The 14560-nt window shown below is 40.7% G+C and overlaps 1 protein-coding gene across 3 annotated transcripts in view; it reads right to left on the reverse strand.

Moving 5' to 3' along the window:
• Positions 1-14560, reverse strand: part of SUSD4 (sushi domain containing 4) — a 78454-nt gene that overhangs the window by 27290 nt on the left and 36604 nt on the right. For all 3 annotated transcript variants that reach the window (XM_083434508.1, XM_083434509.1, XM_083434510.1), the window contains exon 3: positions 2642-2854. In XM_083434508.1, coding sequence (XP_083290634.1) covers positions 2642-2854 — 213 coding nt within the window. The remainder of the gene's footprint in view (positions 1-2641; positions 2855-14560) is intronic.

Genomic DNA, 14560 nt, shown 5'->3' on the forward strand with positions numbered 1-14560 from the left:
AAAGTGTTGGTGCTGACCTTTAAAGGCCTAAACGGCCTTGGTCCAGTATACCTGAAGGAGCGTCTGCACCCCCATCGTTCTGCCCGGACACTGAGGTCCAGCACTGAGGGCCTTCTGGCGGTTCCCTCGCTGCGAGAAGCCAAGTCACAGGGAACCAGGCAAAGGGCCTTCTTGGTAGTGGCACCCACCCTGTGGAATACCTTCCCACCAGATGTCAAAGAGAAAAACAACTACCAGACTTTTAGAAGACATCTGAAGGCAGCCCTGTTTAGGGAAGCTTTTAATGTTTAATAGACTATTGTATTTTAATATTCTATTGAAAGCTGCCCAGAGTGGCTGGGGAAACCCAGCCAGATGGGCGGGGTATAAATTTTTTATTATTATTATTATTATTATTATTATTATTATTATTATTATTATATCAGATTGTTTAAAAATGCTGCTGTGCGTTTTGCCACCAATATTTGTCTTATCAGTCGCGGCAGAGGATGTGGTTCAGTGTTTTTGGCACTGCAAATAAGCAAATGTTTGCGTTTCCTCATTGACAGCAATTCCAGATCACATCAGAGCATTGGTGGGAGGCCAGGAGGGGGCAGCACATGCTCACACTGAGAGTATGTGGGGCCACATCTAGGCACCTAGAAGGCTGGAAGCAGTTTTTTTTTACTTGTTAAAAATAACGAGAACATAATTACAAGGCTGTAATAGGCAATCTTACATTGTGAATACGCGGATACATCATTTGCCGCCCCCGCCCCCAACCACTTAAGGATTCTGCATATACTGTATGTTGCTTCATCCTTTACCTTGATACTATATGACTTCCAGTGCCAATGCCTGCAAAGGTGTGTGGGCATGGACGAAGAACAGTGCACAAGTGCAAAGCAAAACATAAATAAATACCTTTCATGAGATTACTACCACAGCATAAAATGCACAACCATCATCCTAAAGAAAAATTGTCTTCTAGGCCTAATTTGATTCTGTTGTCCTAGAAGCTTCAAATTTATGCCTTTTTGTTTTGCCTTCAGAATGTAATAATGTGGAAAACAAACTTAGTATGCACACAAAGCTTGCTAACCTGAAGCAAGAAAGATAAAGTGTAAAGTGTGGCAAAGAATCTCAAATATAGTGTCAGTGCCATGCAGCTAATGATCATGGCCCAAAGAAAACAGAACAACCTGCAATCCCAAAATCATTGGGTTCTACACATTATTCAGCTGATAAAAACAAGGAAGGCTTCTGGTTCTGATTGACTTCTTTGAAGAGCTGGTGCTCCTCATGATTTTACTATTCTCATAATACACTATTGTTTGGGACTCCATGCTACTGATGACAACACCTTGTCATTCCCCTCTTTTGAACCATCACAAATGTCCAAAATATCTATGCCAATTTTGCTTTAGCCAATGGCAACTTGTGAAATAAACATTTCACACCTCCAGTTAGGCCAATACCACCTTGTTGGTAGCTGCAACACAAGGAGGAGACTTAAAACATGACAATACTTGAAGTGTCACAGAGGAGGAAAAACAGGTTCCCCACCTCTTTGCCCCAGGCCCACCCCCAATGTTCAGTTGATCTAATTTGCTGCAAATGAATGTATTGCTCATGACAAGGGCTTGATCAACACTATTAAAATACATAGCAAGCTGATTCTTCCAGCAAAATGGTATCTGAACATTTTTAGTGGTGTGTTTATCCATGTTTGCACATTCATGCACAAACACACTAAAGACAGCCCATATTTTTAAATTTCTTGATCACAACATTATCACTGACAAGCACCCAATAAATCAAAGAGCTGGAGTTTTAGTGCATGTTGTTTAATAAATGGTGAAGCTTTTCCACAGACAAAGATTTTTTTCCAAAACTACTGCTGGCAAGAGCCAGAGTTAGACCAGGAAAAATTGTCAAATATGTCTGAAACAGAAAATGAGCATAAGAAAATTGAACTAATTACATACAAAAGAAAACAAGTTCTTTTATTCCCACAGATGTGTTCCTAAATATAGAAGTAAAATTGCATTATTACTGCATTTTATAATCTGGCTGCCATTCTTTTCCGAACCCAAATGAATAATTTACAACATCCCCCGCAATACATAACTGATTTAATACTCCATTTAACACATACCCTTATCATCATTATAAATTTAACCATAATGCCCAGTAAAGCATAACATTAAAATTTTACAAAGAGCATTCATTTGTCAGAATAGTAATTAAATACAACTAATAACATCAGATGAACTTTTCATCTGTTCATTAAGATGTATCAAGAGACTCCTGAATCTTCTGCCCCAATTCAGAGTCCACCAAACACACAGGGATAAGAATGTACCAAATTTGTCAGCACACAACATTCTTTATAAATATTTTAACTCTAATGATTGTTTGCTCAAGAGGAATTGAAGGTTTTGCCTGGGGAACCCAGGATAACGTGGAATACTACTGGTCAGAATGAAAATGATATTGCATGTATTGCCGGGATTCAGCTAGGTCTCCAGTTTCCATTTGTTGTAAAAAGTCTTCTCAGAAAGAAAGAAAAAATGAGCATGACCCTGTGAGCTGGAAGCAGAGATATGATAGAAATATGGAGTTTTCACAAGCAAAGTTTGTCGGCAGTAAATAGACTTACCTTCTTGGAGGCACACGGGTTTCTCGCTTGGCTTCCAGCTGAGGGAGCCGTTGAAATGTCTCTCACAAAGCTTTTTGGATGGGCCCTTAAGCCTGTATCCTTCTTGGCAATGGAACCGGACTACAGAACTTTCAAAGAAAACACCTGCGCCAGGCATCTTATATCCATATTCAGGGAATCCAGGATCAGCACAGGCATGGAGTTCATCAAAACCTACGTCAGCAAAGAGGAAAAATATTTGATTTGGTTTTTTTTATGATATTTTTTATTTTAACAATCAATAAACAAACAATACAAACAGACAAGTACACAAAAAAAATATAAAAACAACACATACAAACAGTATGGAATACAAAATACAAAAAGAAATAAAAGAAAAAGTTAAAAACATTCTTTGTGTCTTTACGTTATTTAGCATTAACCTGGGTCTGCGACTTCCCCAAGAGGAAAAATATTTGATGTTTAGTCAGAAATGTAGACAGTGTTCTTCCCATCCCCAACATCTGCCAAACTGAGATTCCAAGGCAATGTTACAGTCATATTAGTTTCATAAAGTGACAAGTGGGGTCTGCAATAAAATACCGCTGCTAATTCCCAGGTTACTCTATGTGTTAACTTTGTTTTGCCAATATACAATCCTCTCCACTGCCAGGCCATTCTAATCCCATTTCCAACTTCCAGCCTTTGTTTGCTAAAATTACATCTTTTCAAAAACGGTGTTCAAGGCAGTCAGCAGCAGTAAAATACAGATCAACAGGGTTTTTAAAAAGCAAATAAAATGCATCAATGAAACTAATGGAGACAACAGCCAGTTTAACAAATTTCAACACATTTACTCTGGCTGTAACAACTTAATCAAAGCCCTGTCTGACTAAGACCATCTCTGTCTGTTGGTGGAAGCTCATTAGAGAAGAGGTTAGGTGGGTCTTCTGTGGTAAGTTGCCTGTGGATGCAGCTACCAAAAAGGTATTTCTCTTGAGTTTCCAACAAATGAACCCCAGCTTTTGGTGGGAGAGAAAAAAGAGCGTCCCTCAAAGATCTTAAAACATGCGCAGACTGAGGCTCTTATGGAAGAATATGCTCTTTCACTGCAGCAACTTTCCCTCGGATCCCTCTCTTTGATGACTGCCTTTCAAAGGCTTTTTCTCATCCACAGACATTGAACCCCTGACCTCAATAACCCCTCCCTTGAACTCTCTCCCAGGTTTCCAACTCCATGTTTCTACTGCACCCACCCCCATTCTGACCTAACTTTTTGTCTTCTGCCACATCACTTTTAGCACCAAAGTTACATTTTAGAAGTCGCCCCACCTTTGCACACATGTACACCCCCCCACACACACATAGCAGAGGTAGCAGTGTGCAATGCTTGTGGACTTCCCATGTACATCTTAGAGTAGCAGCAATTATCATCATATAGGATCCTGCGGACACTGTTACCTACATACTTAACCTGGTACCCTGATTTCAGCCAAGTGTTTTGTTCTACAGTACAGTTTTGGTTTCCTGTCAACAGCAGATTTCTGCCTGACTTCTACCAAGCTGCAATGGAAGCTGGTCCATTAGGGCAAATGTGGCGCCATCCTCAGCTCACCAGAGATCTCTCTGCTAAGCTGTCTCAGAGCCTAGTTTCTAGGGCTACCTGAGCTTTATTTAAAACCTGGGCTGGAAATACTCCAGACTCTGGCGGCCTGAGTTTTTGAGCAAAGAAAAAGCAAACAACAAAAAATTGTTTTTGTGAAACCTAATGTAATATTAGGAAAGTGAGAAAAACAACCATAAAAACAGAAGAAGAAGAAGAAGAAGAAGAAGAAGAAGAAGAAGAAGAAGAAGAAGAGTTTGGATTTAATATCCCGCCTTTCACTCCCTTTAAGGAGTCTCAAAGCGGCTAACATTCCCCTTTCCCTTCCTCCCCCACAACAAACACTCTGTGAGGTGAGTGGGGCTGAGAGACTTCAAAGAAGTGTGACTGGCCCAAGGTCACCCAGCAGCTGCATGTGGAGGAGCGGAGACGCGAACCCGGTTCCCCAGATTACGTGACTACCGCTCTTAACCACTACACCACACTGTATGTTGACATGTTAAACTCTGGAGGTAAGGAACAACTATATCAAGGCAAGACGGCTGGAGTTACAGCAGCTTCTTAGAAGGCTTAAAACCAATTGCATTTTTACTCTCAACCAGAAAAAAGAAGAGCCCTTCTCAAACTGATCTTCCTTACTGCTGCCCAGAAAAAGGAAAAACAACTTCCTTTGTAGGAGGAAAACTCAGTTAAAGGTGCAGAGAGGGCCAATTGACACAGCTACCAACCTGTCTATTGTTAAACCGGCAATTCAATTGTTTAACTAAAAAGGTCAGAAGACCTGCATGTGGGCCCATACTTCATGCACAAAATATAATGTTGTGACAGAGACTAAATCCCTGTGATTCTTGCACTTCAAAAAGGAGCTGATTGCAGCGCATTGTGTGATGCATGTGTTTTGCCTCCAAGATTGACCCACCAATGCCTGAAACCACATACCTCCGCAGTAGCCTCTCTGACCACTGCCTTTAAAGCTGACAATTCTATGATTCTATTATGATCTAGTTGAGATTCTTGCATTGCAGGGGGTTGGGCTAGATGACCCTCAGAGTCCCTTCCAACTCTACAATTCTAGATTCCATTAATATTCTCTCCGTGTGTGAAAATCTCAATGTGTCTATGCCCATATCAGATAGGAAATTCCCCGATTTAAGCTGGGAGAGTGATCATGCTGCTCAGGTTTATATGCTGGATTTCATGCACATTCATATAACCTCTTTCCAAGTCTCACTCCTCTGCATGGGCATCAAGCGGCCTCAGAGATGAGGTAGCTGCACTATGTGTGAGCAGGAAAGGGAAGCAAGATAAGTGGCAGACCAATCAGGGGAGTAATATCTGTAGTGTAGTAGGGTCAGCAACATGATTCAGTGCCAGGCTTTGTTTTCCACTTACATGTTAAGATGAATTACCAAGGGACGACCTTTTGTAAAGTATAAGGTGACAACTGCTTTATGAAGCTTATTTCAACATACACAGTGGAGGTTTACAAAGAAGCTTTACAGGAAGCGAATAAACCCCCAGAAAATGAGACAGACAAACTAAGTAGGTGCTGAATGTTAAACAGCTTCACAACTGGCACAGCAGGAGGGCAATTAATGCCAGTGGGGGAGAGACCTGGAAAGTTTGAAAGCTACTAACTTCTGACTTTTAATGCTTTGATTTTGAATGAGATGTATCTTAGGGGCTCGCTATTTTCTGAACATTAAGCATCAAGAGACACCAAGGGAGAAAAATATAATAGTGGCTCAACACAGACAACAATTTTCTCTCAGACACCCCACGCCCCAAAAAAAAAGTCTGTATTGCATGGTACAAGTATCAACAACAACAGAAAATCCCACCACCACACCAGGCTAACAGGAACATCGGTTCCCCAATGTCCCCAAGTGCAAATGATGCTGAAACAATTAACTTTAACCAGGATGAGGATATAATGTTTCCTAGCCCTAGGCACATAAATTCTCTGGTGTATAAAACTGGAATCCAACATCATTTGAAGAGCCACAGGTTCCCCACCCCTGGGATAGAGCCTATTTGTGAATTCATAATCGAAGGTCACAGTTTATTAATGCAGATAGTGTCACATTTATATAAAGGTCAGCCTTAGGAAGAAGTGCCCAATAACATATAGCTGTGTATGTATATGTTGTAATGTTTTTCATATGTAGACTCCTCTGAACAAAATGTAAAATATGACCACGCTGGACTTCATAGAACTTAAATAAAGGCAATATCAACACAGATATTTTTTACAGTTTACAAAGTAGTTAAAACTCAAAGAACCTCAGCTTGCCAAGAAACAGTATTAGCAAGGCCAGTTACTATTCAGAAGAGAAAGATGCCTGCAGCAATCTTGAAATACATTTTTAAATGGAAAGAAAAGGGGAGGTATCATTAAGACTGCCTGGATAGGTTATCCACTCGTGGGTGTTTCTTCCTCCTCTTTCTCCCTCTGAAACATAAAGCCTGCCTGCTCTGTTAGGCAATTCACCAAAAAAACATAGATAAAATGTAAATATGAATGCTTTTAAAGCTGCTAAGTAGTCCCAACGTTAAAGTCAGTTATCATAACAAACCCTTAAAGGCCACTAAACATGCACTACATTAAAGAAATGTAACATAAAATGGGCTGCTGCAATTCTTAAAAGTCTGCTCAGGAAAGAGATAGTGTGCTTCTAGCAGAATACAACATTGTGAGTAGTCACTTTGGTTTACTCCCCCCCCTCAATATTTTAAGTTTTAATATAATTATCAGTATCTGTACTTTTTGCTTCTAACATGACTGCTTACAATTTGCCTATCACTCTACAACCATGCGGCTCTACCTGCCAACTCAAAATAGCACTTTGTGTATCTGATGAAGCAGACTCTGGTCACTGAAGGTTTATGCCATAATAAATGTATTAGTACTTGTGGTGCATAAGTAGCATGGCTACACTCCTGGAAATTCTTAAACAATCTAACTTGGTGCATATTTAATTTTCAAATGAGGCACCCAAAGAATTTGTGCATTTTGCTCCAACTTAATCCAGAGAAAAACACAAACAGATGCCTCTTTAAAGCAGCTTTGTAAATAATCTCAGAAAAGTTACTAACCTGGGGGGGGGGGGGGACCCAAACCCTAGCCCACTCAGAGGCTAGTAGCCTGTATTTTTATGCTGGCCTCAAAGAAGAGGAAGCTCTCTCCCCTATAATAGCATCTTACCAAGATATAGAAAAAACCCCTCTACCAAATAGGCTGGTGGAAAAGGGAAGAGCTGAGGGATGTTTCCTTCATTCACAGCCAGAACAGAAACCATATGATTCTATCATTCCCCCACCAGTCCACTCACTCACCAAATGAAATTCCTAGCTACTTTGCTAGCTTTTACATAAAAGAGTTCACTGGCAGAGGGTCTGAAGGTCTTGTATTCTTTTCAAAATTCCACCCTAGATACGCCTCCCACAGTGAAAGCATAAGACCTGATCCAGTGTACACCGAGGTCCATTTGGCAAGAATGACACACCCACATACTTGCTATGAAAGCAGGCCAGCCCAAGATGTTATGCCGCCTCAAGTAGACAAGCAAATGGTCCCCTCTCACCTGAAAATCAAGGTGCATAGTACCCACAGCTGACCAAATTATTCTGGCATCTGGGGCAGAATAACTTTTTCCTGGGGGTGAAAACAAAAAAATAATAAATGGTTGCAAATGGACTGCCCTTTCATGAGACCCAAAATCAGATACCTCCCTCTGCCTAAGGGTAGGACCGGCACTGGTGAAAATAACACTAATGATGCACTTCAGAATATATGAGATACTCTTATCTGTACGCAGAGATTACCACTACATAGGAAAAAATATAATGTGAAGCATTGGGTGTGAAATAGAGGATTAGAAACTAGCTTCCCACCCATACTGCTTACTGCATTTATCTGGTGCAGCTAGTTATCATGTGTGATGAAAGATAGAATTTTTCAACATATCAGGCATCCTATTACTAAAGATATCCTGGAATGATGATAGTATCAAGATATCAGGCTTCCATTTTATTTAATAGCACATTTTTACCATCTCAATAACCTTCTTTCTATCCAATCATAACAGAAAAAAATGTGCTCCCAGTAATCAGTTTATATAATGTTATGACATTTAGCGCTTTTCACTGACTATTCAAAAGCCTCCTGCTATTGCTCATCAGCAAATTCAGAAGAGTTAAAGTTTGAGCAGCTCTTTCACATTAAACATATTAAATTAACTCCAGTGTTAGTGTAAAGGCCTTGACATCTGTTGCCCTGGTCACTATAGAACATTTTTAAACCAGCCAAGAGAATTTTCAGAGATAAGCCTTTGAAAAGAACCATGGAAATGTTGTAAGCATGAAAACTAATTGAGCTGGTTCCAGCTGAAAAGCCTTATCTTGCAGGGAAGGTTATATCCAGCTAGGCAAGAATTGCTTTAGAACCAGGTCTGAATCCATTTCTCTGTAAACTGATAGAGAAATAATACAAGTTTTTATTCTATTTTCCGGAACCCTTCTTGTTGCTGTACAGAACAGCCCATGACCTACCAACAGAATAAAAACCCACAATATCAACTGTAAAAGCCCTCACAATATTATAAACTTAGAACTGGGTTGCTGTTTGTTTATCTACTGCTACAATGCTTGTAATCTAAAGAGGTTAAAAGTAATGTCAAAAACCCTTAAGGATAATAAATATAAAATCAGCAAAATTAAATAAGAGCAGTAGTTTTCTTCCCTAAAAGGTAAAGGTAAAGGACCCTTGACAGTTAAATCCAGTCGTGAACGACTCTGGGGTTGCGGCGCTCATCTTGCTTTACTGGCCGAGGGAGCCGACGTTTGTCTGCAGACAGTTTTTCCAGGTCATATGGCCAGCATGACTAAGTCGCTTCTGGCAGAACCAAAGCAGCACACAGAAACACCATTTACCTTCCTGCTGGAGCGGTACCTATTTATCTACTTGTACTTTGATGTGCTTTCAAACTGCTAGGTTGGCAGAAGCTGGGACAGAGCAATGGGAGCTCACCCCATCACATGGATTTGAACCACTGACTTTCCGATTGGCAAGCCCTAGGCTCAGTAGTTTAGAACACAGCGCCACCCCTATGTAACCACAAAAAGTGACAGTTGAACAATGTCCAAAGACTATATCAGATACAGCAGCCACACAGCAGCATCTTGACAGCATTTCCCTCCCAGCAAAGGATGGAAAATAATGGCTTAAAGTTAGACAAGGTGGGGGAGTACAGTCCACACCAGTAACTTTCTCATGAATGTCTGTGTTTGTCATTTTCACATTCATTCATTCATTCATTCATTAATACGTTCCATCCCATGTCCATAATACTCTGTGAATGTTTTTAAAAATCTGTATGAAAATGCAGATCTAAATATGTATTTTATCCAAATACATACAAAAATAATATTTATCTCAATGTATGAGATATAGCCACAAGGTGACTACATTTAAGTGTGTTTGTGGTAAAAAATATTTGTGAAGGCTTTATCAAGAGTGAAACTCACTATTTTTGACAGCCCAAACAGAGAAGAGAAGCTTGAGGGTTGAGTAACATTAGCTTTAAGTCTCCAGAGACTGACTACAGAGGAATTGCGAGACTGCTATGATGTCATAGTCAGAGCCCCAAGAGACAATCCTCATTTTCAAAAAAAGATGGGAAGCAAAGACATGTATCCAAGGCAATTCTGTCATCCTTAAGAACAAAATTGTGTAGATCTGAGCACTGTCCATCTTTCTACTTGCCAAGGGTTTGCCTTGGTTGAACCTACTTTTCACAAGCAAGTTTTCTCTGAAACCAATTCAATTTTATTTCCTGGGCTTCCAAATTCACCTGGCCTTTTTTCTCTGTTGCTCTGCTGTGTCAGGAAGCATAGGCTTTGCTGCTGACAGCAGGACATGATCTTCTGCTCATGCTTCTCATATTCACTCAGTGTACACTGCAGCTGCAGGGTTACCTCAGATCAACTTGGAACAAAATGCTGCAGAGGGACTACAGCAGAAGGGGCACAAATGTGCCGTGTGTCACACTAAAAGAGAAAGAAGCCATTAGAGCCTCCTGAACAATCGCAAGCACTAAGAGCCCCTTCTTTTAAGCATGCAGATGCTGAGCTCTCTGCCTCTGGGTGGTTTTCTCCCTCATTAGGGACATTAGCTGAAGTGCCCACTTACAGCTATGACAAGGAAAAGGACAGACGTGCACAGATTAGCAAGCTTTTCCTTAGGTACTGAATGCCACACTTACCATTTAATCAGAGAAGCAACTTCTGCAATTGCACATGTGTGTGTGTGTCTTCCACACCTATTCCTTAGGGGGCTTCAGTTACCTACTGTTTCCTGTTTAAGATGCAGGCATACAATAACCCTGTTTAAGATGCAGCTTGCTTACCTCTTTTGTCAGATGACTTTCTGGGATGGGTCTGGCATTAGCAAGCACAAGGAGGATAGCCTTGGCTATATTACGGTTAGGAAAACCAAGACTGAAGTGGGATGAGCCATCCAGCAAGATTGGGACAACTACAGGGCTGTTTATAGGGTAGCGTGAATAACAGGAAATAAACAAAGAGAAACGAAGGTATAAGATCAAGGCTGCAAAGCTTGGTGTCGGCTATTATTAGAGAAATGTAGGCAAGAGCCATTGAATAGAATGCCAGTGGCTTCTTTTAATCCTGCCACCACTCCAGCAAGAAAGGAAAAAAGGCTCAGGAGGTTTAAGGAAGGAGCTGGCATCTCCCTTAGCCAGGGAGTCAGAAACTGTGAGCCCCCAGAGCCATGCATCAGAATGAGTGTCAAATAGGACCTGGGCTTAGATTCCTGCCTCAGCTGAGAAGCTTACAGGGTGACCTTGAGCCAGTCACTCTGCATCAGCCCAAGCCGAGGCAATCAACAAACGGCATCATTTGCCACACAATCACAGGAGAACAGAATGCGATGTCATCCACAGCCTCAGAAACAGTCCTGACATCTTAATGAAAGAGTCTGGAAAAGGAGAAGCTGTTGTCATCATGAAAAAGTTGGAATACATTACAAAAGACTGAGAGGCAATTATCCAGCACCATATTTGTCGTGACATGTAAGATAACAGACCCAGTTCAGGGCTCGCAACCAGCTGCTGCAGATCAGATCACTGTGCCTGAGACTGTTCGAGAGGATCCCCCAGAATAACCTCCTTTACCATCAGGTTCTATGCGGCCAGATCACGATCCTCACAGGTGCCTTCTGCTGAGCTTGAGGAAGCAAATGCCTCTCTCAGTCCTCTCTCTAGTCCAGCAGAGCAGGACACACACCAGGAGGGAGAGCTAGGGAACAGAGGAGTGCTCAATTTCAGGCCCAGAGAGTTGGCCCTTTAAGAAACTGAAGTTCTCAGCCAGGTGGAGGTTGTCTGGAGGCTGAGATTTAAGAGCCCTCAGATGGCTCTCAACCTCTGCACGAGCAAATTGCTCACTCAGAGCTATCCATGGTCCTGCAACTCCTGACCTGCCTTGCTGCCTTCTCCATGGGATCCAGCAGCAGACTAGAACACAGCCATATTTTACAGGCTCTAGTGAAGACGACCAGAAAGAATCACATATCCTGATGAAGGAACTTGCTACAGATATGCCGAAGCAATCCTATACTGACACATCCAGAGAGCCTTGGCCAGGGGATCTACTACCCAAAATAAAGAAGCCAGCAACAATTGATGTGTATTCATGTTATCACCGTCTGGTTATATTAACTCCATTTTTGGACCACATGCCACCAATACTCCGAGTTACTTGTGGAACACTACTGATTTCCTGATGAAACTACAGCACATTGACAGTCTGCCAGAATATACCACCATAGTGACCATGGATGTTGCGGCTCTTTAATCAACACCCCCCTATAAGCCATCAGGCATATCATCCCTGATACAACATATCTAGCTTCCAAAACCGACCACTTTATATTTACCCACAACTGAAGACACCTTGTACATATGCCGTCCTTTATATAATGTGTTGCAAAGGCAATACTTGGGTCATATTGTAGGGAGAGATGGGGAGGGGAGGTCTGACCATGACTCAGTAATTAATCTTCTGGTGGGCAAGATAAATATACAACTGTGGAAACTGCACATATTTTGTACAACTGTAGTAACTGATGGGAGGAGAAAAGTCTTAATAAAGAATGCTGTGTCTTGACTGGGAGATTCAGAATTCAAAGTTTGCTTCATGCCCTTATTCACTTAGGTTTTAAATAACTTTATTCAGATTTGTGATGTTTTATTTTATTTTATTCAATTATATTTTAATATTTGTTACAAGAGGACCATTTCTTTTTTAAATGGGTATGTTGTAAACTGCCAGAGATAGTCAGCATTTTAAGTTTATACTGTAATTTAATTGGCTCTGAGTTAACTTCTGTTGATGTTACTTTCATATTGTTAAACTTCTGTTTGGTGATGGCTTAATAACTAGATACATCAGAAGTAACCAACATTACACCCTCCATGTAGCTGTTGAACTAAAACTCCCATCCTCCTTGACCATTGGCCATGTCAGCTGGGGAGTAATGGAAGTTGTAGTCCAACAGTATCTGGAGGCCATCAGAATTTCTTTTCTTTTTTATGAAATAGGGCTGCCATATGCCTGGGATTTTCCAGACATTACTGGGATTTCAAAGGTGGAAGTGATGTCCATGACAGCTTTTCCTGGATTTTCAGCAAGTAAACTGAAAAATTGTGTTTTCTTGGCTTTTTTTTTTTTTTGTAACTTTGGGGTTTGTCTTAAAAAAGCTCAACTTTTGGGCTTTCCTATAAAAGCTCCCCCTTCATGGATCACTGCCTTGTTGTGGCAAAGGGGCTTGAATAACCCCAAGAAGGTATGAGCTATGCCATGCAGGGCCACCCAAGACGGACAGGTCATAGCTGAGAGTTTAGACTAAATGTGATCCACGTAGAGAAGGAACTGGCAAACCACTCCAGTATTTTGCCAAGAAAACTCAATGGACATAAAAAAAGGAGAAGCTTTGAGAAGAAAGTGAGAGTTTCCAAGGCATGCTCTGGTTCACGGGGTCACGGAGAGTTGAACACGACTAAGACAACTAAACAACAGCAACAAATAAAAGCTCAACAATTTTTGGGGTGCCCTGGTTTTTACTTTTTGAAATATGGCAACCCTAAAATAGTTTTATGAGTAGCAACATTTTTATAATTGGTTTCACACTACTTATTTTTCTATTGGCTTGTATTTGTTTGTGAACCACCTTGGTGTATTTCTAGAAATCAAAAGTTGTATATAAACAATAACATTTAGTTTGAATAAAAAGATGGAAAATGACTCCAGGCAGCAGCAGTACTCAAAACTGAGATTTGGATTGAGCTATTCATATACACAAGGCAGATTTTAATGCTTCCAGCCATTTAAAGGAAAACAACATGACAAGGCCAACTGCATAATTTATGATTGCTTGTTAAATAGGTGTTATGTACTATTCAGCAATTCCCTGGATTTAGTTCTTAAACAAAAGGCAAAAAATTTACAAAGCAAATCTGCCAAAACTTCTTTCAGAGCATTTAGCTCTTACTAGCATAACTTTTGTTTCCCTATGAAAAGATTGCTATAACTGTCAAAAATGGTTTACTGTATGTGTATACTACTTCCTCCCCTCAAGGGAATTTTTAAAATTTCAGACAGGAGGGAACAGGCCTGCAAGTCTCGAAATGAGTTTTATTGGTTATGCCACCAATAAAAATAAATGTAACTTAAAAATTAATGAAACAGAGTTATAACATCAACAGCATTGTTACTTCTGGGTGTTGATTTTAGAAAATGCATTTAGCGTTCATTTGAAGTACTATAGTGCTGAAGCACTTGTAGTTTATCTGTCACATTTTGGAGCAGTCTGGAGGGGGTAAAATTAATTACTATTGCCATTCATTAGTCTGAATAATTTTATACTGCACATGTATCCCTTAGGAAATGTAGCAAAGCAGCATCAGAAATGAAGTGTGTGTTTGTGGTTTTGTGTGTGTGTGTTGGAATTCTACATCACACTATTCTAATCATTTATTCTGTGTAAGCATTCCTGCTAGCCAGATGAAAGGTTCTCTCCTTCTCCTCCCCCCAGCATGCTCTGGTCTCAGGGCTCTCAATCCCCAAATCCAATTTGCAGGCAGTGTGGGAGAAGGAGAGGGAGAGGGAGAGGGAGAAGAAGTCCCATTGCAATAGTCTTTGTGTATGGCTTCAGCTGATGGGGCTGGTTAGGTGGACCCCACTCATATGTTTTTATTTCTAGGCCAATAGCACAAGTATACATTAAAGAAAACGCAGAGTAATTAAATGGCACTTACTCC

The sequence above is a fragment of the Podarcis tiliguerta genome, assembly GCF_965153285.1.
Source record: "Podarcis tiliguerta genome assembly, chromosome: 3".
Lineage (NCBI taxonomy): Eukaryota > Metazoa > Chordata > Lepidosauria > Squamata > Lacertidae > Podarcis > Podarcis tiliguerta.